This window comes from Beta vulgaris, chromosome 8, assembly GCF_026745355.1.
Source record: "Beta vulgaris subsp. vulgaris cultivar EL10 chromosome 8, EL10.2, whole genome shotgun sequence".
Taxonomy (NCBI): domain Eukaryota; kingdom Viridiplantae; phylum Streptophyta; class Magnoliopsida; order Caryophyllales; family Amaranthaceae; genus Beta; species Beta vulgaris.
In genome coordinates this window covers 10,122,159-10,145,915 of record NC_079209.1, presented here as the reverse complement: position 1 = coordinate 10,145,915, position 23,757 = coordinate 10,122,159, and the positions used below count along the sequence as shown (strand labels likewise).

The 23,757-nt window shown below is 38.9% G+C and overlaps 1 protein-coding gene across 4 annotated transcripts; it reads left to right on the top strand.

Moving 5' to 3' along the window:
- Positions 1–354: 354 nt before the first annotated feature.
- On the top strand, positions 355–16,200 carry LOC104900989 (probable beta-1,3-galactosyltransferase 3). 4 transcript variants are annotated; one of them, XM_057391103.1, is made up of 12 exons: positions 355–902; positions 2,680–2,901; positions 9,090–9,177; positions 12,305–12,366; positions 12,480–12,691; positions 12,792–12,855; positions 13,166–13,238; positions 13,326–13,446; positions 14,259–14,346; positions 14,430–14,555; positions 14,787–14,896; positions 15,490–16,200. In XM_057391103.1, exons 3-12 carry the CDS (start codon positions 9,091–9,093, stop codon positions 15,636–15,638), a joined length of 1,092 nt encoding a protein of 363 aa, XP_057247086.1. In that variant the 5' UTR covers positions 355–902; positions 2,680–2,901; position 9,090; the 3' UTR covers positions 15,639–16,200. The 4 variants fall into 4 exon arrangements, with proteins under 4 accessions (XP_057247086.1, XP_010686831.1, XP_048490631.1 ...); XM_048634674.2 differs by having other exon boundaries at positions 767–902; positions 2,761–2,901; XM_010688529.4 differs by lacking the exon at positions 2,680–2,901.
- The last annotated feature ends 7,557 nt before the right edge of the window (positions 16,201–23,757 follow it).

Genomic DNA, 23,757 nt, shown 5'->3' with positions numbered 1-23,757 from the left:
TAATGCCATTAGATTGTTGCCAACTCACCATACATGGGACCTACCAATTATTCTCTTTCATGAGCTTTAACTATGATCCAACAATGATCAGGTTATTATAATGATCTGATCATCCTCCTCTCTCTTCTCTTTTTTTCTCTCTCCTAATTCTTTATAATATTTTTCTCCTTCTTTCCTCATGATCTAGTTTGTAGATCATCCAATGGACTCACTCTAAAAACTACACATAACATTACCCTTATTTGAAAGTTATGAAAAAAAATGCATAAACCTATGCACCATCTAAATATGAATTAGTAAAAGCTAGATTGTGAGAGCTTCATCTAAACTCTTTTTTTTTTTTTTTTTGAAAGAAGAGCTTCATCTAAACTAATTATGTAAAATCAACCAAGTTGCACTGTTGTCATGTTGTGCACTGTGGTTGGTGTTGATGGTGGGGTTTCATTACCTCTTTATTTGGATTAGATTTAGAATGTACCTTTTGCAGTCATTATCAATTTTTAATATTTTGTTTTTGGGTGAAATAAACTAGTAATCCATATAATAAAACTAATTACAAGTGGAAGTAAATCAATAATACTCTATTTGGTCATGCTTTATGAGTTGAGAGACAGACAGACAACACCAGAGCACCAATTTATTTGGTAGACAATCGGTTTTGACTCCCATAGGCATATACTAGTACTATACTAATGCCAAAAAAAATCACAAATTTTCACCAAAGTTTCAGTCTTTGTCCCTGTAAATGAGCTTAGTTAGAGAAAACCAACAACAAAAATGTCGGTGAAAAGCAGAGCTGGGTTAGGAGGAAATGAACCATCTTCAAAAAATTTCTTACCTCGGAAATTTGTAATCTTGCTATGCATTGGTAGCTTTTGTGCTGGAATGTTCTTTACAGAAAGGTAATTTTGTTTCTTTATTTGTATTTTTCCAGCAATTTTTTTCCCAGATGCTTGTTATTTTGTAATAGCTCCTAAAATTGATTTATTGTGAATTTTATCAAGTGGGCAAGCTTTAGTTTTGAGGAGTTTAAGTGGGAAAAGGGATATTCTGAGATTTAATTTAGATAGGGGTTTCTGGCTTTCTGTAATCATACATTATTGGGTTTATTTTATTTTTTTTTTTTAATTTGAAATCTGGAATATTAATGTCAGAATGTGTAAAGTTATTGTGTTGTTAGAAGTGCAACAAATAAGATTTTGATGCAGAAATTGGGAATTTTGTTGTGGTCTAAGCAGAGATCAATGCTGTGGTCTAAGCAGAGATCAATGCTGTAGAAATTGCTTCATTACTAGTTAATTGTGTCTACTGTGTAATCACAAAGCAGAACATCAGCACCAACAGTAAGTAGATTAACTGCATCTGCCTTATTATTATATGTTAGGTTTTAGGGGACTATTGGAATTCCAAAATTAAAAACTTAGGATTAGCTAATATTCACTCTGTTCTACAAAGTGATGTTTATTTTCTAATACTTGGAGAAACTATCAATGGAGCAGTTCAGGGAGGCAGATCACTATGTAAAGCATATTTTGGGCCTTAGAGGAGTGTTTGACAGATGTGGGCTATAGCAATGCGCTGTAGGGTTGTCGTGTGCGGGACAGAGGGAGGGTGGTGTGGCTATTGACTATTGAGTGATTGGTGGACTCTTTGAGGTTGCAAGGGGGTTTCTTGCTTGGTAATATTCACTGTTCGGATGGCTCCACTTGACCATTATAATGTGTAACAATGAAATTGTAAGATCAATGTGCTTATTGTGGGACTGCAAGTGACATTGATATATCCTTTCTCTATGATATCTTTCCCATAGCTTGAAAGCTAGCAGTACACACCTAGTGCATGTTTGGTTTTGTTGGGTATATGACTTATATGAAGCTCATGGGGTGTATGAGTGTGGAGATTGGTTGCGTAGAAGAAGAAATGCGTCAAACGAAGTAAAGGGTAGTCGCCCGATCGGGTCGGGCAAGGGTGCCCGATCGGGCCCGCAACGAACATGAATGCTGAGTTGTTTGGGAGATTACGAGGCTTCGCCCGATGGCTTTGGGCCATCTCTCCCGATCGGGCGGAGGACCGAACTACGAGTCGGGCGTCCTCGCCCGATTGGGCCCGCAGCAATGCAGATGCAGAAGTGAAGCAGTGGCTCGCCCGATGACATCGGGCCTTCACGCCCGATCGGGCTCGGGAGCGAATTCAACATTGGCGTAAAGTCGCCCGATCGGGCGGGCTCGCCCGACCTGATCGGGCGGGGCTGTTTTGACGCGGGTTTGAGTTCCGGAAACGCGTTTACTTAGTAGGGGTATAAATAGGTGCCCTAATTACGGGATTAAGGTATTCTTCATCATTAAAACACATTTAGAGAGAGAAAAGGCTATAGAGAGAGATCTTGAGCACTTTTTGTAATCTTTCTTGAATATTCATCGATTCCTAGTGCATATTCGTGGTTTTTCTCCCAGTTCTTGGGTTTCCACGTAAAAAGTTTCTGGTGTGATTTTCCTGCTTTCTTATTTGATATTCTATATTTGTTTGCTATTATTCTACGATTGATAGTCAATAGGACTTACAAGTGGTATCAAAGCTAGGTTTGATTATTGTCTAGATCTAGAATAATTAACAATGGAGGATTCAAAGATTAGAATTGAGAAGTTTGATGGGACAGATTTTGGATATTGGAAGATGCAGATAGAGGACATCTTATATCAGAAAAATCTGTATCAATCTTTGACTGATAAGCTTGCTGACATGGAAGAGGCTAAATGGAAGGTACTGGATAGGCAGGCGCTAGCGGTGGTGAGATTGACATTGGCTCGGACTGTGGGTTTCAATGTCAATGACATCAAAACAACGGCTGGACTGATCAAAGCTCTGTCAGATATGTATGAGAAGCCCTCGGCTATGAATAAGGTATATCTGATGCGCCGTTTATTTGATTTAGAGATGAATAATGGTAGTTCTGCTGCTGAACATATTAATGAATTTAATTCTATAATAAGTCAGTTATCGTCTGTTAATATTGCTTTTGAGGATGAAGTGAAAGCTTTAATTTTGTTGTCCTCTTTACCTACTGCTTGGGAAACTGTTGTTACTGCTGTGAGTAATTCCTCTGGTAAAGAGAAATTGGTTTATGATGTTGTCCGTGATCTTATTTTGAGTGAGAGCATTCGAAGGAAAGAGAGTGGAGAATCATCTGGAGCATACAGTGTAGAGGGTAGAGGGAGGGGAAAATAAAAGGGAAAAGGGAAGAATTCACAAGGGAGATCAAAATCAAGGGGGCGAAGTAAGTCTAAGGGCAGAACAAATTTTACCTGTTGGAATTGTGGTGAGAAGGGTCATCCAAAGAGGGATTGTCCACATCCCAAGAAGAAGGGTGGAAAATCTGATCATAATGAGAGACAGGAGGATAGTGATAACTCATCGATATTTTCTGCATCGAATGAGATTGAGGATGCTCTGGTTTTGAGTGTTGATAGTTCTATAGAGTCGTGGATCCTAGATTCGGGGGCATCATTTCATTCTTCACCTATGAGGAGCTATTTCAGGACTTCAAGGCAAAGAAGTTAGGAAAGGTCCATCTTGCTGATGATAAGACCTTGGATATAATGGGGAAGGGAGATGTGATTGTCAGGACTACGAATGGAGGAACTTTAAAACTGCATGATGTTAGGTACATTCCAGGCCTAGCAAAGAATCTGATTTCTGTGAGTCAACTGGACTCATGTGGCTACAAAACTGTGTTCTGTGAGGGAAAGTGGAAGATTTCCAAAGGTTCCATGATTTTGGCTAGAGGTACTAAGATGGGAACCTTATACACTATTGCAGGGTGTACAACATGATTGGTGCAGCTACGGTAGATGAGACCAAGTTATGGCATACTAGACTTGGTCATATGGGTGAGAAGGGGATGAAGATTTTAGCTTCAAGTGGCAAGTTGTCAGGGTTGAAATCAGTTGACATGGAATTTTGTGAGAGTTGTGTTATGGCAAGCAGAAAAAGGTGACTTTCACAAAAGCCAAGAAGGAGTTGAAAACTGAGAAGCTAGAATTGGTGCACACTGACTTGTGGGGTCCCTCACCAGTCAGATCCCTTGGAGGCTCACGGTATTTTGTTACTTTCATTGATGACTACAGCAGGAAAGTGTGGGTCTACTTCATGAAGAAGAAATCTGAACTTCATGAAACTTTCAAGAAGTGGAAAGCTGAGGTCGAAAATCAGACTGGTAGGAAGATTAAGTGCATTAAGTCTGATAATGGAGGTGAGTATGAGTTGACAGAGTACACAAAACTCTGTAAGGAGAACGGCATAATTCTGAAGAGGACAGTTCCAGGGAAACCTCGACAGAATGGAGTTGCAGAGAGGATGAACAGGACACTGACTGAGAGGGCTAGATGTATGAGGTTGCATGCAGGGCTACCTAAGACGTTCTGGGCAGATTCAGTTAGCACAACAGCTTATTTGATCAACAGAGGACCATCCGTACCTTTGGAGTTCAAATTGCCAGAAGAGGTTTGGAGTGGAAAGGAGGTAAATCTTACTTTTCTTAAACTATTTGGTTATGTTGCATATGTTTAATCTGAAAACGTGACAAGTTAGACCCAAAAGCCGTTAAATGTTATTTTATTGGGTATGGTTCTGAGAAGTATGGATATCGATGTTGGGAACCAAAAGGTAGGAAGATTTTGAGACACTGTGATGTCACATTTGATGAGACTAAACTGTATAAGGATGTATTTGGTGACAAGTCTGAGATTACTGAAGTAGTGGGAGTTCAGGAGAAGGAGATTGTGGAGATAGGTGGCATTGATGTTAGGGATGTCATTGTTCCAGAATTGGGTGAGCAACATAGAGATGAAGTTCACACTCCTGCAGGGTCTGATTCTGAGGAGTCAGATATCTCACAGCCTGGAAATTCAGAGGATACAATTGTCATACAACCAAGAGGCTCCAATTCTAGTACAGGAAGAATTGTCTCTCAAGTTGACTTGAGAAAATCCGCAAGGGTGTCCAAAACACCTGTTCGATATTCACCTTCTATGTATTATTTGTTACTAACTGATGCAGGTGAACCAGAATCATACAAGGAAGCAATAAATTCGACAGATTCATCTAAGTGGGAGTTAGCCATGAAAGATGAGATGAAATCCCTGGAAAAGAATCAGACATGGGAGTTGTCTGCATTACCTAAAGGTATGAGAGCACTTAGCAACAAGTGGATCTTCAGACTGAAGAAAGAGCCTGATGGAAGTGTCAGGTATAAGGCGAGACTAGTAGTAAAGGGGTTCCTACAAAAGGAGGGTATAGATTATAATGAAATATTTGCTCCTGTTGTGAAGTTAACTACTATTCGTATCTTGTTGGCTATTGTTGCTGCTGAAAATTTGTTCTTAGAACAGATGGATGTAAAGACTGCGTTTCTACATGGTGATCTGGAGGAAGATTTACATAAGCAACCAGATGGTTTTCAAGTTCAAGGAAAGGAGAACTTGGTGTGCAAGCTCAAGAGGAGCTTATATGGACTGAAGCAGGCTCCTAGGCAGTGGTACATAAAGTTTGACACATTCATGTGTAGCAGTGGGTTCAAGAGAGCTGATAGTGATCATTGTTGTTACTTTCAGAGGTATGAAAATGACTATGTTTATTTACTTCTGTATGTTGATGATATGCTGATTGCTGGTACTAGTATGGATGTGATAAATGGAGTGAAAGGAAAGCTGTCACAAGTATTTGAGATGAAGGACTTAGGTTAATCTACACAAATCTTAGGCATGAAGATTTTCAGGGACAAGTCTACTGGTATGTTGAAGTTGTCTCAGGAGGATTATATTCTTAAGGTGCTGAAGAGGTTTGATGCAGGTGATGCTAAACCAAGAAATTCACCACTTACTAGTGATCTCAAATTGACAAGGGAGCATTCACCAACTACAGAAGCAGAAAAGGAGCGGATGGCCACTGTTCCCTATGCTTCAGCTGTTGGAAGCTTGATGTATGCCATGGTGTGCACACGACCTGACATTGCTTTTGCAGTGGGAGTTGTTAGTAGGTTTGTTTCAAATCCAGGTGAGAAACATTGGGAGGCTGTAAAGTGGTTACTAAGGTATTTGAAGGGTACTTCAAGTATGGGGCTTTGTTTCTGGCAGAAAGGAGTAAAGCTAGAGGGTTATGTTGATGCTGATCTCAGTGGAGATATCGATACAAGCAAAAGCACTTCAGGATATGTCTCTACTGTGGGGGTACTGCAGTGAGTTGGATGTCTAAGTTACAGAAGTGTATCTCTTTGTCTACTACAGAGTTGAGTATGTGGCTATGTCGGAGGCAGGTAAGGAGATGGTATGGTTGATTGGTTTTCTTGAGGAGATGGGCATTAAACAGGACAAGTGATACTTTATAGTGATAGTCAAAGTGCAGTGCATTTGGCTAAGAATCCCATGTATCATTGTAGGACTAAACACATTCGTAGGCGTTTTCACTATATCAGGAGTTTAGTGGAGGAGAATGAGTTGAGTCTGGAGAAAGTGTTGGGTGCTAAGAATCCAGCAGATATGCTTATTAAGAGTGTGAGTTGTGATAAACTAAGGTTGTGCAGAACCTTAGTTGGTCTTCGTTGATTGATGGCGAAGATGGTGTATTAGGAGTTGAGATGAATGAAAAGATGATGAAGGTATGGTATTTTCTTCACTTACACCTATCTCTAAGTGGGAGATTGTTGGGTATATGACTTATATGAAGCTCATGGGGTGTATGAGTGTGGAGATTGGTTGCGTAGAAGAAGAAATGCGTCAAACGAAGTAAAGGGGTAGTCGCCCGATCGGGTCGGGCAAGGGTGCCCGATCGGGCCCGCAACCGAACATGAATGCTGAGTTGTTTGGGAGATTACGAGGCTTCGCCCGATGGCTTTGGGCCATCTCGCCCGATCGGGCGGAGGACCGAACTACGAGTCGGGCGTCCTCGCCCGATCGGGTTCGCAGCAATGCAGATGCAGAAGTGAAGCAGTGGCTCGCCCGATGACATCGGGCCTTCACGCCCGATCGGGCCCGAGAGCGAATTCAACATTGGCGTAAAGTCGCCCGATCGGGCGGGCTCGCCCGACCTGATCGGGTGGGGCTGTTTTGATGCGGGTTTGAGTTTCGGAAACGCGTTTACTTAGTAGGGGTATAAATAGGTGCCCTAATTACGGGATTAAGGTATTCTTCATCATTAAAACACATTTAGAGAGAGAAAAGGCTATAGAGAGAGATCTTGAGCACTTTTTGTAATCTTTCTTGAATATTCATCGATTCCTAGTGCATATTCGTGGTTTTTCTCCCAGTTCTTGGGTTTCCACGTAAAAAGTTTCTGGTGTGATTTTTCTGCTTTCTTATTTGATATTCTATATTTGTTTGCTATTATTCTATGATTGATAGTCAATAGGACTTACAGGTTCAACTCATGGAACTGAAAGGGAATGAAATCAAAATCAAATAGAAAGGTGAAATCGTAAAAATAACACTGTAACCTTTGTTTGGGTGTTTTTCCACTGTGGGAAGTACACACAAGTGTTGGATTAAGGAGGGCAAATAAGATGTACCATAGGGTTGATACTTGATAGGGGTGATAGTTGGGTAAAAATAGTTATCCTGACGAAATGGATAATATTATCCCAGCCCTCGTACCAAGCAACATTTAACGGAAATAAATTCTTTTTTCTGTTTCCATCAATTAGAACTCTCATATCAAACATGCTGCTAGTGAGAAGAAAACATGCCCTGGCAATTCTGGTTCTTCTTTGCTGGTATAAGGAGTTTAAGTTGCCTAGTAATTAGGACAGCTATTAAGATGGCCTGTCATGTGTGTCAGTACTTGAGTTAGAGGTCAACTTACATTGTAAAATGCATTACTCCCTTTCTTCTAATGGGCATTGTCACCATAAGAAGTCTTCATAATAGGTGTTTGATAGGTGTTTCAACTTTGAAGACCTGGAAGCTATCACTTTATGGGAAGTTAGGTTACTGTGGAGAAGTAATAGCAATGACATCTTTTGCTAACCTTTAGTAATTAGGTGTCTCAAACATGCTTGAGTTTCTTGTATCAGATGGCAAGGAGTGTCTGAGTGCTGGAGTGCTGATTGCTAGTTTTCTATTAATTGGAGTAGAATCTGACGGCACGATATAGGTTGGCCTTTTTGGATTTGAACATTTTGTGGATGGGATCTATAGTTGAAAGTCTATGAGGAGGAGTGTGTTGTGAACTGAAAATCTGGGCAGATAGGGAAGAAGTTGATGCTTTTCATTGATAAGAGTGGACATACAGAATATGAGAATAGTTGCCAATCATTCGAGTGACTTGGACTCACTCCCAACTCTAACACGAATGAACTCTCAATAATTTCCTTCATGCCTCTTCCTCTTACTAATCTTATATATTTGTAGAGCTACTCACTTGCTTTCTCTCCAAGCTTAATCAATTTTAATGTACTTCTGATATTCTTCCTTTCCTATACCCAACGCATAACTGTATGTTACTAATACTACAGATCTCAGTATCTCACCAACCCCAGATATGGGAAGAAAAAATTTCTCACTTGATTTTGTTCTGATCAATTTTGTTGATCAATAGACAATAGTCCAATCAAGTTCCAATGCTGTTAATAATTTTCTATAGTTCTATTATTGATGAGGAAACTTTAGAGGGGGGAAACACTACGGCAACAACAATGCCTTGATGAAAAAAAAATCTTGAGGCTTCTACGAGATGGGGTTTGTTGGATGTACACCCTAAAACAGTACAAGGTTCTTTGTGATAAACCCACATTTGACATGGGGAGAATGGTTATACATGAATTCGAGGTCAGATAAATTATACTTGTAGTGTTATTGCCATAATATAAAGTTATGAACTAGTTTCAGTTGTTGAAGCAAATGCATTTGTTGGTTAATGATTATGAAAAAGTATAAACTAGCAAGTCAACAATAATCTACATATTTGTTTAATTGTTTTTGTCGTGCTGGCATTTAACTCTTGTTTTATTCTCAGCTACTCTGGCAAGGTGGTTGTTTTAAGTTTATGTTGAGTTGACTTCAAATGATCTATGTTCCTTCATAACATTGCTCGTGTCTCAGGATGTGGATTGAGCCTGAAGGTAAAGATTCAGTGAGTACAAGAAGAAACAGAGGTGAAAGCATATCGTTGATACAAGAGCAGAAACAGGTGCCTGTCCCCTTAGAAAATTAATCGCTTTGTCCCCAAAAGGTCTTCACTCTTCATTTTAGCTTTTGGCACGGAGTTAAAAGAAGTGGTTAAGAACGAGTAAAAACAAATTGACAATCGATAGAGAGACCAAAACTAGTCAGAGAAGATATTAAATTGTGAGAGAGAAAGGGTTAATGTAACGGAAAGGAATAGTAGTAGTAAGAGAAAGCGAGGAACAAACTGCACATGGAAATGGGATTTTTCTAGATTTCTTTTATTTATCTTAGGTAACAAGAGATCTTTTGGGGATGCAAGTAGCATCTTCCAACCCCAATATATGGGTGAAATTATAAATGAGTGAAATGGTTGCTTAGTTGATAGAGCTTTGCTATTATTTTAGCTCTGTGACTGGAAATCTAGACCTTGTGCCTGTTTCACTGGCCATTTCCTAGAGACTTGCCCTTGGTCCTGCTGGTTTGCTGAAAAGTTCAGTATGTCATACTTGGCTTCTGCATGATAATTTGATCGAGTATGCTCTTTCTTGTGTGTCTTAGGCTTGGTTCTACAGATGTAGTATAGTTTAGCTTATTGCAATTATACTTGCAAATGCATGCCTTTGATGCTATAAGATGTTGCTCCAAGTCATTATCTCGGTTTGCTAAAAATTGGGGGACATATTAGCTTTCATATGCGACCTATTATTGCTGAACCACTTTCAAATCTATTACCTACTTTTTCTTCTTGATGAACTACCGTAACACTTCTAAGGACCAAGAACTATGCAATGAACTATATAATTGGGAGGGGCGCTTCGGATAGTAGCTTTACGAATTAGTTATCCATAGCTTGAAGAAGAAAAAGGGAGTTAATTAAAATATAAATGTGAAAATAGAGAAGATCAGAGATAGGAAATCATGATGAATATCATTCGAAGATTCTTTTGGAATTTGGCAGAGAACAAGCCTCTCTATATTATCATCTGTTAGTCGAGTACAAACACTAGATCAACTACAAGAGGGGGGTGAATTGTAGTTGGGGAAGATTTTCAATCTTTTTGCGGAAATAAAACAAACTTTAACTAAGAAAGAGACAAGTACATAAACTTTAAAGAAATAAGCACACGGAAATTTTTACAAGGAAAACTTCCTAGGCCCAATAGGAAGAAACACCTTGACCACGAGTGATTTTGACTCAATTCTCTTCAATATACTAGGCCAAAAGACTCTCTTTTGTACAACCTAATATTGGACCCTCTCAGTTCCTCTAGGAACTTGTTCCCAGTCCCCCTAAACAAGTGACTTTCTCTCTTGACTTTGCTGGAAGTCTTCTCTTTTTCTCTTTTCTTTCTCTTTCTCTTTTTTCTCTCAAGTGATTACAGATTTTTGTTTCTCTCAACCCAATCTCTATTACAATGATTGACAATGAAAGAAGAGTAGAAAACGAATATACTTTCTTTGAATAATATTACATGAAAAAACTGAAAGCATAATCTTTAAGTTCGTTAAATCACAATTATATGTAGATAGCTGATTGCCCCATGATCTTCTTCACACGTACATAGTGGGAGCTAAAATTTTGCTGCACTTCATCCACTATGTAGCCGTTAGAAGTTGTGCTTAACCACTTCCACATCTTCAGCCATGATCTCGCGCATCAAGATAGATAGGTTGTTGTGGTTCCTAAAATCTAGGAACTACTTCAACAACCCTCCTTTTTAGCGCTGGAAGTTAGCCGTTTGCTTCAAATCAGATTGCGTCGTTATTTGCTTCTGCTGCCCATACATAACTAACTTCCAATAATATTATGGATTCTATTTTTTCAAAAATTAAACTCCATAATATAATCATGTAAAGATCAGTCATAACACAATTAGTTTAAATAATCAATTCTCCATAAGTTATTTAAACAAGCTAATTGTGAGATAAAATAATAAACCTAAATTACGCAAATAATTAATTCTAACAAAACTAACAAAACAAAAGAAACTAAATTAAGCTAAGATAAATATTTGTCATCATCAAAATAGTGAATACAACATCATCAATTGTTGCTGTTTTCCGTAAACTAATTAATTACTTTTTCCGTTTTTTATTACATGCAATGTTTTCCGTTTTAGAAAGTTGTATATTACTTGCAACATCGACATTTTTGGCAGTATATATCTTCTCTTTCACTCCTGGCACATGAGAGGTGGTTCTTTTTTTGATCTTTGTCCATCTCCCTCCTCTCCTAAATTCTTGTACCATAGTTCAGTTTTGCAAGTAAAAGAAACTGAGGAAGTATAATCTTATCAATCTCTTTCCTTTTAGTTTTACCCAGCTATGCCAGTTCGTAGCAGACTACCGAAAGCACAAACAAGACCAAATATATGAAAAAAATATAAGGTAGGGAAATTAAAGACAATGCAAAAACATTTTCCCTGGAAAACCCACATGAAAGCTAGAACTTAGTAAAATATCCAAGAATATCACCAAAGTATTTCTAATCCGAGCAACAGCTTTCTCTTAGTAAAACATCCAAGAATTCTGAACAAACAAGAAAAAGGAAAGTACAACTAAGTCGAACTACAATACACGGAATTACTTTTCAGGACATGAAAACATAGTCGTATATTAATCTTTGCAATTTATAGAATATAACAAGTGTATTGTACACTCAAGGCTATTTATTTGCTTATTGCTCATGTGTAAAGCTCCAAATGAGCCACAAATTAGGAATGATAAAAAAACAGTCTTGGGTGTATTGTACACCCGGGTGCACGGTATAGGTTTTGATGTGCTAAGGGATTACACCACATGCCCATGTGTAAGTCCTATTTTCTCGATTTAAACCACATGATCATCTGGTCCCGAGTTTCACTTTTCTGCCCTTTCTCTTCGCCTTCAATTTATAGCTTCTTTATACCCCAGCCGAGTGTCCGAGACCCATCACGTGTCCTCAAGCCCACTCCAGTGTTGGACTTGTCGAGCCAGTAAACCTAACAAGACTCATTCCCGTATTTACATAATACATTTGTCAAGTTCAAGTAACAATTGTTTTTTTTCTTCCAAGTGGAGTATTTCCTGTGTATTATCTAAGTAACTCTAAAGTGAAACAATACCTACATAGCTACACTGGTAACCGTATTTCTCATCTAATTTTGAAGGTTATACGGCATGAATCTAATCACGTTCCTAGCGAATTCTCTATGAAAGATAACAATGCTCAGTAAGCTTTCCTGGTGCTTGAAAAACAATTTATTACTCAAACACTGGTGATTTCTCTCTTCACTGGTGCCTGAACCTATCTGCTGGATAACTTTGAGTCTCTGTCTAATACAGGTCATTGGAGAAAACAATTTCAAAACTGGAGGCAGAATTAGCTGCTGCCAGGGCAGCACAGGAATCAATAATGAATGGATCTCCTTTAGCAGAAAGCCTAAAGATTGTGGAGTCAACTACTAAACGGAAATATCTAATGGTCATTGGGATAAACACTGCTTTCAATAGCCGGAAACGAAGAGATTCAGTTCGTGGGACTTGGATGCCACAAGGTGCATACAATAATTTTCTGGTTCAATTTTTACAATTTCTGCTTTTTTTTTAAAGTGTGCATGTCAACATCTATATGTGGTCCTTTTGGTTGAAATACAGGTGATAAAAGAAAGAAGTTAGAAGAAGAAAAAGGCATTGTTATAAGATTTGTTATTGGCCACAGGTACTGGTTTCTTATTTTAGGTTGTGTTGTTCCAAAGCATGAATTTTAATTCGGATACTCCTTGACATAAATGCATTCACTTCACAACCATGGCTATTAGTTTCTATGAAGATGTGTGCATCAAGTGTGTTATTTGCACTTAGCTCTATCACAACACAAAGTTCTTAACGTATTCATAATGTGATGCTCACCTGCCTTTACCTTTTTCTTCTTTCTTTCTCCAGAGATAAAATAGATATTTACAAGATATCATGTTTAATATAGAACAGGCATACAAATTTGTAACTTCTAAACATCCTTTTGTCTCCAGCTCAACTTCTGGTGGCATTCTTGACAAGTCTATCGAAGCAGAAGAAAAGAAACATGGAGACTTTTTGAGATTGGTGTGCTCCTTTTCCTTTTTGATCTTAGCGGAAAAAAAAACTAAAGTCTATCAGCTATATAACTGTACATATTCATAATCTAAGCAGGAACATGTAGAGGGCTATCTGGAACTGTCAGCAAAGACTAAGGCATACTTTGCCACTGCTGTTAGTTTGTGGGATGCAGACTTTTATGTAAAAGTTGATGACGATGTTCATGTTAATCTAGGTAAAGGAGTTTCTTTATCACCTTCACTCTTTCGGATTTGCTGTTGCAACGATTTGAAAGTTCATTGAAGCAAATCATTTTGTAGGAAGCTCCCTAATCTGAGGTCAATCATGTAGCATGATGTACCGGAACAGAAATTATGAGGTTTCACTTGCTATTAGAAATTCTGTGTCCTACTGTCATGGTGGTTTTGGCACTTGATGCTATTTATGAATTGGATAAATTTTTTAAGCACAGATATCCAGGAATGTAGAAATAGTTACTCAGTCGTCCTTTTCCAAGAATTTGACAAAGAACTGAAATATCATGTAGTCTTTGATGTATCACAAAAGAGTGGAGTTCAAGTGGCTATCTCACTCAGACCTGATTAAGTAGCTAAGTATAAAAATATTGGCAACTAAGCATTGTGTGGCACAGAAGTTTCAGATTTTGAAAAATTACAGGCTTTACAAGACAGACATAAGGAGATTATATCAACTGAAGGCAGAAACTGTTGTCAATATGGATTGTGATGATGGACATTAATCACATTATACATCTGTGAATGATGTGAATGCTGGTTTTGATGGCTTCATTGTCTCCCTTTCATAAGTTATAGAAATCTTTTTAATTGTTTTAGTAGGCTGTGGAACTTTGTCATCCTCTTAGCGTAAAGGAGTTTCTCGTTCATATATTCTTATTTTGCAAGTAAGGCAATTTTTTTTCGGAAACTAGATTTTTACTAGTAATCAAGTTCTTACTGCACAATATCACTACATACTGTACTTTTTTTCTAATATCAGGCTGATATTTACTGAATTTCGTCGGTGCAGCAACACTAGGGAAGACACTATCCAGACACCGCTTGAAGCCTAGAGTATATGTAGGCTGCATGAAGTCTGGTCCGATCCTTGCTAAAAAGTAAATCAAGTCTTCCATCTTTTCTGATGAACTTTAAGGATTAATGATACACAGCTCCTAAAATGCCTGCTAATAATGAACAGAGGAGTGAGATACCAGGAACCGGAGCATTGGAAATTTGGTGGAGAGGGAAACAAGTATTTTCGGCATGCTACGGGACAGCTATATGCTATTTCAAATGATTTGGCAACCTATATAGCCATTAACCAGTAAGTCTGCAATTTTTTGTATATTTTCAATCTGTCCTTTATTTTAAGTCATTTGGCTACCTATATAGCTATTGCCCAGCAACTGCTAGCTATATATGCTGTTTTGGGTTGTGATAAATTTGTGTCAAGAGCAGTTGTATCAATTTCTCTGAAATGAACAGATCAATAGAAAAACTTCTCTTTTTGAGGCTAGTAATATGATTTGTGTTGGTAATGTATATGCTTTGCTAGGCACGTGCTGCACAAATATGCAAATGAAGATGTTTCGTTAGGAGCATGGCTAATTGGTCTGGATGTATCACATGTTGATGACAAGGGACTATGTTGTGGCACCCCACCAGGTAGGATCCTTCATACATATTAATCCTTTTTCTGCAACATTTTCGCCTTAGGGAGTAAGTGGTGGAGAGAGAGGGAGGTTTGTCTATCCTTTAGACAACTAAAAGCGCTTCGAAGCTTGTCCAGTATAAGGTAATAAATAAAGGGAATATAATAATTTATGAGTCATAAGTAGTCTTATGTCTCAAGTCATGCACAATGCCTAGATCATTTACTCGGATTCATGATGCGCATCATGCACCTATGTATGTTCTTCTTAAAAGGATCCTAAACTACCAGTAACTTGTTTAATTAATTATTTATTGTTTTGTGTTCTCAACTTTTTTCCTTCCTCTTCCTTGTTCCCTCCCCTTTGCCTAGCTAACTAAAGCTCGACATATCATCATTTGACCTTTTTCATGAAATTCTATTGGACGTGAGATCAGTTTGAGAAGACACCTCATACTTGGGAATTTGAGATTATTATGGAATATAACTATAAGAAGACGGACCTTAGTTGGGATTATCTCATGAATTTTCCTTCACCATATAGCTTTTTTTTTTTTTTAATACAGACATTAGCTTTGTTTTGATGATGCTTATTCTATCACTACAGATTGTGAGTGGAAAGCTCAGGCGGGCAACGTTTGTGGGGCCTCATTCGACTGGACCTGCAGTGGTATTTGCCGGTCTGATGAAAGGATCTATGAGGTTCACCAGCGTTGTGGGGAAAGTGAGGATGAAATATGGAAACCCACTTTTTGAGAACCTGGAGGCGTCAACTGTTCAGAACCAGGAGGTATATATCCTTTAGAAAATATGGTCAGTAAAATCATACTTTCCTATTCTGCACATGTATATGAGATTCAAAGAGGCAATATAGTGTAAGAACATCCTGAATTTCGGCTAGCTAGGTGCTCCATTTTAAATGAGTGAGGAATTGGAAAACTGTATTGGGGAGGCAAAAATAACCTTCTAAGGTTATTAAAATGGTTAGAGAACCAATATTGAGAGTGTCTCTCTAACTTGTAGTGGCTTTTTCCCCCTTGGATCAGCTAGATTACTAGAATATTGGAATTTTCGCCATTCCATGTACATGTACCCCATATCAAAGGATTTTGATGGCGCTCTCTTGTGTAATTAGGAGTGGTTTATAAGACGATGTTGTAGGTGGAATTGTTCTTCTCTGCTTCGTTGTTTCCCGTCCTCTCCTCCAGTCCTCCTAGATCTTAATTCTGAAGTGGTTGGTAAAATTGGTGGAGACTGGAGAGTATGTATTGTAAAAATGGGCTGTAATTCTTGTTTTTTTATTTTTTTTAATTTTTGATTGGGAAATTAAGTCAGCCCAAGGGCTAACCCCTACCAAGGTTACTAGCCTTGTAGGAACTACCAGCACATTGACTGGTAAAGCGTGCAAAGCATGCTAAGGAAATACCCCAACATAATGCTGGGGGTAAGGATCGAACCCCCTGATCTCAAGGATCAGAGGGGAGTGCTCTACCACATGAGCTAGCTCCTCATCCTTGGGCTGTAATTCTTGTAAAATGTTTTTGTTGCTTTCTTTTTTTGATTTTTAACACATCAAATAAAAGGCGAAATCTTAAAATGATGCAAATAAAGTCAGCTGATCACCAACCCTATGTTTTACTTTTTGTTGAGAGGATGAAATTTTGATGCGAATTTACCCATGCAGTCTCTTATGGATCGTGATTTTAGATAGGTGGTAATGAATAATATTAACGAGTTTGTGTAATTCTGTAAGGAAAAAGTCATTCTACCTTCTACCTTCTACCTTCTACCTTCTACCATCCCTGATAATTGCTTTAGTTTTCCTTGTAAATGTTCATCTTGCTAAATTACTTGTTTGAAATGATAATGAGTGATAATGGAATTTTGAGATGATATGTAGATATTTGAAAATAAGTTTGCATTATCTTGGACATAGAAATGACAATTTTTTTTTTTTTTTACAAAATTACGCTCAAATATTTACCATCATTGTATGCAAAAAATGTCACTTAAGCATATAGTAAACAAGATTTTCCAAGGCCAGCTAGGCCGAAACATTGAAGTATATGTCGACAATATGATCGTTAAGAGTAAGCAAGTAGCAGACCATGCAGTTGACTTAAGGGGAATCTTGTCTACCGTTGAAATCGAGTGATGCTTAACCCCAAAAAAATGTGTTTTCGAAGTGAAATGGAGGAAGTGCTTTAGTTTTTTGGTCGATGAAAGAGGAATCAAAGCCAACCCAGCCAAAGTACAAGCAGTGTTAGACATTGTTATTTCACTAGGAACACTACGGGGGGTGAATTGTAGTGTGTAATTTATTGTTCAAATAATGAGGAATTTAAAATATAAGCAATAAGGAACTGAAAGTGCAAGATAGATTTTTACGTGGATATTTCTTGGCTCAATACAAGAAGAAATTCATGACCTCCTTAAGATTTAAAAATCTTCACTATAATAGGAAACCTCCTCTGTTTCAACCTATTACAAACGCAAGTTTCACCCGGAACTCCAACTCTCTCATAATCTCCACTATACACTCTAGATTTAACTCTAAGTCTTTTAAGAGTTTCCACAACTCTTTACAAAAGGTTTACTCAAACCCTTCACCCTTAGATAGACTTCACCCTCAGACAACAAGAACTTGCTCAAATTCCTAACTCGAACTTGATATAAGAATTTACTCAAATTCTTCACCAAGTTCCATTAAACTCTAGTATATAGAAACTGAAGAACTGTAAAGGAATATAACATTATTTATTAAGACATACCTTATGGAATGACACAAGTCAGACATTATAGAAAGACACCAGACAGACAATTTGAAACTTAATTGAACTTGTATATTTATAGTAGTCATTCATAATGAACGTGGAATTACTCATGAGTTAGTGGTTTAAAGCATTAACTCATGTTGTTCCTTAGCTTGAGGAACAAGCTACATGATCTGCCACTAACTCCACGTTTATCTTGAACGCGTGTAACAACTAATATTGTGTTCTAAAATCTAGCATTTACTCGTGCAATAATATTTTAAATAAAATTATCAAATAAAATAATTCCTAAAAACACTCTAACTACCTTGTATTTTATTTAAAAATATTTATTAACTAATTAACCACTAACTCTTTAAAACATATCACGTTATAATTAGTTATTACATCAGATGCACTTTTCATTGTTCTTATCTTTCGCTGTTCCCAACAGTGACCAGTTCCTTTGCTTAGGAACACACTCAGACGTTGGAAGCAACCAAAGAAAAATTTGTTAAACTAACCAAATGGTTTTGCTGCATGGATTACGTGATCTTTGACTCAATCTAATTAATTTGATACTCCTAACAACTTTAGAATATTATTCCTAAACTAGTTCTTAAAGATATATTATTCTTAATTTAAATAATATCTTTTAGATATATATATTCCTTATTTATCTCAACCGCTTGCGCACTTATCTTTTGACTCTAAGTTCCACGAGTTCCTTTTGACCTTACAAGTTATGAGTTCCTTTTGACCTTGTTCCATTATCTTTCACGTTTCCACAAACTTAGATAAATCTTAGAAAATAAGCTCATATTTTCTGCCTTCATTTTCCATGTTGCTCCAACTCAAGAACCGCATGCGGATAGCTCCACCTCAGGAACATCGTTGTGCTAGTTCCTTAAATGAACTTCGCACTCATAGTTCCTACTTAGGAACTTCTTGTTTCAACTCTGAAACGCCATCTTCCTGCTTCCACTCAGGAACTGCTCCGCAACTTCATATTCAATGTTCCTCTTAGGATGTATCTAGGAACCGCTCCACGGAAGGAAAGCACCGATGCTAGCTCGCCGTGTGTTCCTTATAGGAACTATATTAGGAACTTCACTTGTTGGAAGTCTATCATGATGTGATATTTATAGCCTTCCATGACTTATTTTATGTTAATGTAATATGCACATCTCAAACACACATGTTAGTTAGATTATCATCATTTATTTGCAATCATCAAAACACTACATGACTCAACAGACATGAAGTCCCCTAAGAACGTGCGAGAGGTCCAACGACTGCCTAGTGGCCCTCAGATGCTTCTTATCCCAGTTAGCTGAGAAAAGTCTTACCTTTTTTTGCACAATTACACGAAAAGAATCTGATTGGGGTGAAAAAGAAGAAAAAGCCTTTCAATAGATCAAGCAACACCTTTCTACCTTTTCCAAGATCATCTCTCCCCTCTTAGGGGAAAGGTTGTATGTTTATCTGGCAGTGTCGAATATGCACTAAGTGTCGTACTTGTGGATGATCGAGAAGATGGCCTATATCCAGTGTACTTCGTTAGCAGTGCTTTTTGAGGGGCCGAAAGCAAGTATAGCCAGATTCAAAAGACGGTTTATGCCACAATTATAGCAAGTTGAAAGCTGAATCCCTACTTTCAAGCACATCCTATGAAGGTCCTAACCGGACAACCCCTTCAACAAAATCATTGAAAAGCGCAATCAATCCAGCCGCAAGACGGATGGGCTGACCAACTAGCCGACTTCGGTCTTGAGTATGAACCTCGTAGGGGAAATTAAGGCTCAAACCCTTGCACACATCATCTCGGAGTGCACTTCCGGACCAACTGAAAAGAGAAGTTAGCAACCTGGGGGTTTCAAGTCGACGACTCTTCAACCAAAACAAGGAGCGGAGCGAGGCTAGTCATAATACCCCTGTGGGTGACAAGTTAGAATATGCCATCAAGTTTGACTTTCTAGCTTCCAACAATGATGGGCTGCAAATATGTATTGCCTTGAGAGCCAAATCCGTTTAAGTTGGGTCTAATTCACAGCTGATAGTCGGTCAAGTCTCAGGAGAGAGTGTTTGAGTCTGAGGAGGACAACATGACAATGTATCGATCTAAAACCAAGGAGATGCTCAACAAGAGCCTACAAGAGTTTCAGATCTCACATGTACCTCGATCAGGAAATCAACAGGCTGACACCATCGCTCTAATGGCAAGCTAAGCAGACAGGCTCAGCCTAAGGACCATCATGTGGGACTAGCCTCGCATCAATGCCAAACAAGCTCCCGTCTTGGACAAAACTTCTACATGGATTGAAAAGATGATTAAATACTTGAGAGATGAAAGCTCCCCTAGGCTAACAAGGAAGCTGAAAAAGTTTAGACAAGGGAAAAGCGCTTAGCTGGCATGACGAGAAGTTGTAGAAGAAATCCTAGATCCATCCTAGAAGATGAAGACTACATACTAAGGGAGACACATGAGGGGACGTGTAGAAGTTACCAACGAAGTAAAACCATGGGCACTAAGGCTCCGAGTAGCAGGATACTATTGACCACATTGAAAGAAGATACAATGAAGTTGGTTCAAACATGCCCTAAGGGCCAATTGTTCTCAGATTTCCCTCAAACACCAGCAAATCCCCTTATCTCCCTACAAGCTGTGTTGCCCTTCGAGAAGTGGCGCATGGACTTGCTTGGCTCATTCCCTCCAGCCTCAGGTTAAAGAAAGTTCCTCATTATCGCCATAGATTACTTCACAAAGTGGATAGAGGGCAAGCCCCTTGCACTTACAAATGTTCATCTGGAGGAACATCATTCCGAGGTTTGGAGTTCTCAAAACCCTCGTGTTTGACAAAGGTAGACAATTTAATAGTAGGCCGACCAGAGATTATTGTCATTATTTTTCCATAAGTACCACATTTTCACCCGTCTCAAGAACCTAGACGAATGGCCAAGTTGAGGCGACCAACAAGGTTGTTGTGAAAGTGATTAACAAGTCCTTGGATGGAGCTAAAGGAGGGTGGGTCGACGAATTGTCAGGGATACTCTGGTGAGCAAGAACGACTGTTAAGGAGGCCACAAGCTACTCCCTTTTCAGCTCGTCTATGAGAATGAGGTTGTCCTCCCGTGGAAGTCGGCATAACGTCTCCTCGTATAATATGTTATGACCATACCGAAAATGAACAAGAAAAACAATCAACCTCGGTCTTCTACCACAGACTAGGGGCAATCACCTCCTCCTATCTATCCAATACAAATATAGGGTCACACGATACTTCAACCGAAGAGCAAAGCACAAGCCCTACGATTGGGAAACTGGGTCTTCGAAAAGTAGAAGCAATGGGAAACTCGTACCTGTAAAGCAAGCTCAACCCCAAATGGTAAGGGACCCTATAATGTCACGCAAGTAATCAGACCAAGAACTTTTCTACTTGAATCACCTGAAGGAGTCCCATTTGCTTGACCATGGAATGCGGATAATCTGAAAAAGTATTTTGTTTAACTATTGCATAGGTTTTTCTTAACTATTGTATTTTATATGCATCGATGCCATGGGCCAGGCTTTTAGCCTCGGTGCAATTTTTGTAAAATGCATTAATAGTAATGAATGTAAAGAGGCCAAACATATGCTTCGCCTTACTTCCTAAGTCTCACAAAAACATATGTTGCACCTTGTCATCCAAAATAGTGTGAGTCAGGCAACATAGCTTCGGTCAAACAAAGAGTTATGGAACAAAAAGTAGAAATTGGAAAATTAAAATACTGAACAAAACAAGATCAATGAAAAAATAACGATTTTTTCACCAAATACCCCTGACAAATCGAAAAATTCACTATATACCCTTAATGTTTCAGATATTAACCATATACCCCTGACTTTTCAAAAACGTTCACCAAATGTCATTTTTCTAACTACCGTTAACTTTATTTACTGTTTTGCCACAATTAACCTCTAACCATAAAATCTAAACCCAATCCCTAACCCTAATCTAAATCCTAATCCTAATCTAAATCCTAACCCTAAAATCTAAACCCTAATCCTTAACTCTAAGCCTTCTTCTCCACCACCATCTAAGAACCTGCGGGTCGCTTAATAAATCCATGGAACACCATTAATGTCTCCTGATCCGAGCAACCCAGTGAAAATTCAACCCAACAAACCGACGAAAAGGGCATTTGGTGAACGTTTTCGAAAAGTCAGGGGTATATGGTGAATATATGAAACATTGAGGGTATATAGTGAATTTTTCGATTTGTCAGGGGTATTTGGTGAAAAAACCAATAAAATTTTCATTACTAATACAATGCATTAGAATATAAATGAGGCGACCTTAAACAACAAGCAAACTAAAAACTAAATGAGTTAAGATTCCTTCCTGTATCATTCAGAAGATTCATTCTACGATGGCTCGATTTTGGTGGGGTAACTCTGATGCTAGTAGAAAAGTTCACTGGAAAAGTTGGGCTACGATGTGTACTCTGAAATGTTTTGGTGGCATGGGTTTCAAGGATCCCACAGTTTTCAATGATGCTCTCCTTGGACGACAAGCCTGGAGGCTAATCCGTCACCCAACTTCCTTGTTTGGGCGAGTTATGAAAGCTAAATATTTTCCTACGAGTGATTTCCTAACTGCCCCTCTTGGTTATTCGTGTAGTTACTCATGGAAAAGTATATGGAGTTCAAAAGCTTTGATCAAGGAAGGATCTATGTGGCGTATTAGGTGCGGTTCACAAGTTAGCATTTGGGACGACCCTTGGCTTATCGGTGATAATGGACGGTTTATAACAAGTGAAAAACGGATGGATTTGCGAGTTGTAAAGGATCTCATTGACCCTACCACCATGGAGTGGAACTGCCCACTCATTGAAGCTTCTTTCAATGCTCATGATGCTCGCTGCATTCTTGCTATACCCCTTAGCACTAAGGTTAGTAATGATGAACTTGTTTGGACCCTCACAAAGACCAGTGATTACTCCGTCAAAACGGCTTATATGCTAGGGAAGGGGGGAAATCTTGATTCTTTCCACCAAGCGTGGGTGAATGGTTGGGGGGCGGAAGATAGCCCAAAGGTTAGGAACTTTTTATGGCGCCTCTGCACTTCGTCTCTCCCGGTACGTGACCTTCTCCACTACCGGCATTTCATTGAAGATGCCTCCTGTCCTTGGGGCTGTGGGGAGTGTGAAACAGCAACTCATGCTATTTTCGGGTGCCCTCGCCTTAGTGCTCTCTGGGAAGATTGTGGGTGTGATGTCATGCGAGTTCTCGGCCTCCAACAATCCATGTGTGAAGTGATGGTGGCATGGCAAGCTATCGACGTTAAGGTTCGAAAGAAGGGATTTGCGCTTGCTTGGGTAATCTGGGGTGAACGGAACAACTGGGTTTTCAATAAAAAAGCCACCCCCACCAGGTCCTTGTAAATCGGGTTTTAAAACTAGCTGAGGAACATGACTTGTACGCTGCTCGTATCTACCCCCCTATGCAACCACGCTCTGTGCCCAGCCTTGTGAACAAGTGGACTGCTCCCCCTCTTGGTGTTGTGAAGCTCAATGCAGATGCGTCTTTAGCTGTGGATGGGTGGATAGGCCTTGGTGTGGTCGCTCGCAATTCCCACTGTGGTGTTTTATTTGCAGCTACAAGGCGTGTTCGAGCTTTTTGGGCTCCCGAAGTGGCGGAGGCGAAGGCCATTGCTTTGGCTGTGAAGTTAGGCGCTCGGTATGGCTTTCATGAGGTGATTGTGGAATCTGATTGTCAAATGGTGGTCAATAGGCTTTTGGAGAATGCTTTCTTCCTCTATGATTTAGATTTCATCCTCTCTGATATCATCTCTACTAGTCTATCCTTTTCTTCCCTCTCTTGGGCCCATGTAAAACGAGATGGTAATTTCGTAGCTCATCATTTAGTAAGCTTATCCCTTTTGGTTGTGAACAAGTGTGGGAGAACCATGCTCCTATGGAGGTGGCTCCTTATGTACTTATGGACACTTTGTCCTTACATAAATATAGCTTGGCTTTCCCCTAAAAAAAAAAACTAAAAACTACCTCTTTGAAGAGAAATAAAATCCGATTCCTTCCCGAAGTACCAATGGGAAAAGCTGCTGAAATCCATACCTTCCTCA

Excerpts from the sequence above, each read along its gene's own strand:
- LOC104900989 (XM_010688529.4), top strand. The coding sequence starts at position 778 with ATGTCGGTGAAAAGCAGAGCTGGGTTAGGAGGAAATGAACCATCTTCA. Across the intron at positions 9,178-12,304 it reads TGATACAAGAGCAGAAACAG|GTTATACGGCATGAATCTAA; the intron begins GTGCCTGTCCCC and ends CTAATTTTGAAG. Across the intron at positions 14,556-14,786 it reads ACCTATATAGCCATTAACCA|GCACGTGCTGCACAAATATG; the intron begins GTAAGTCTGCAA and ends ATGCTTTGCTAG.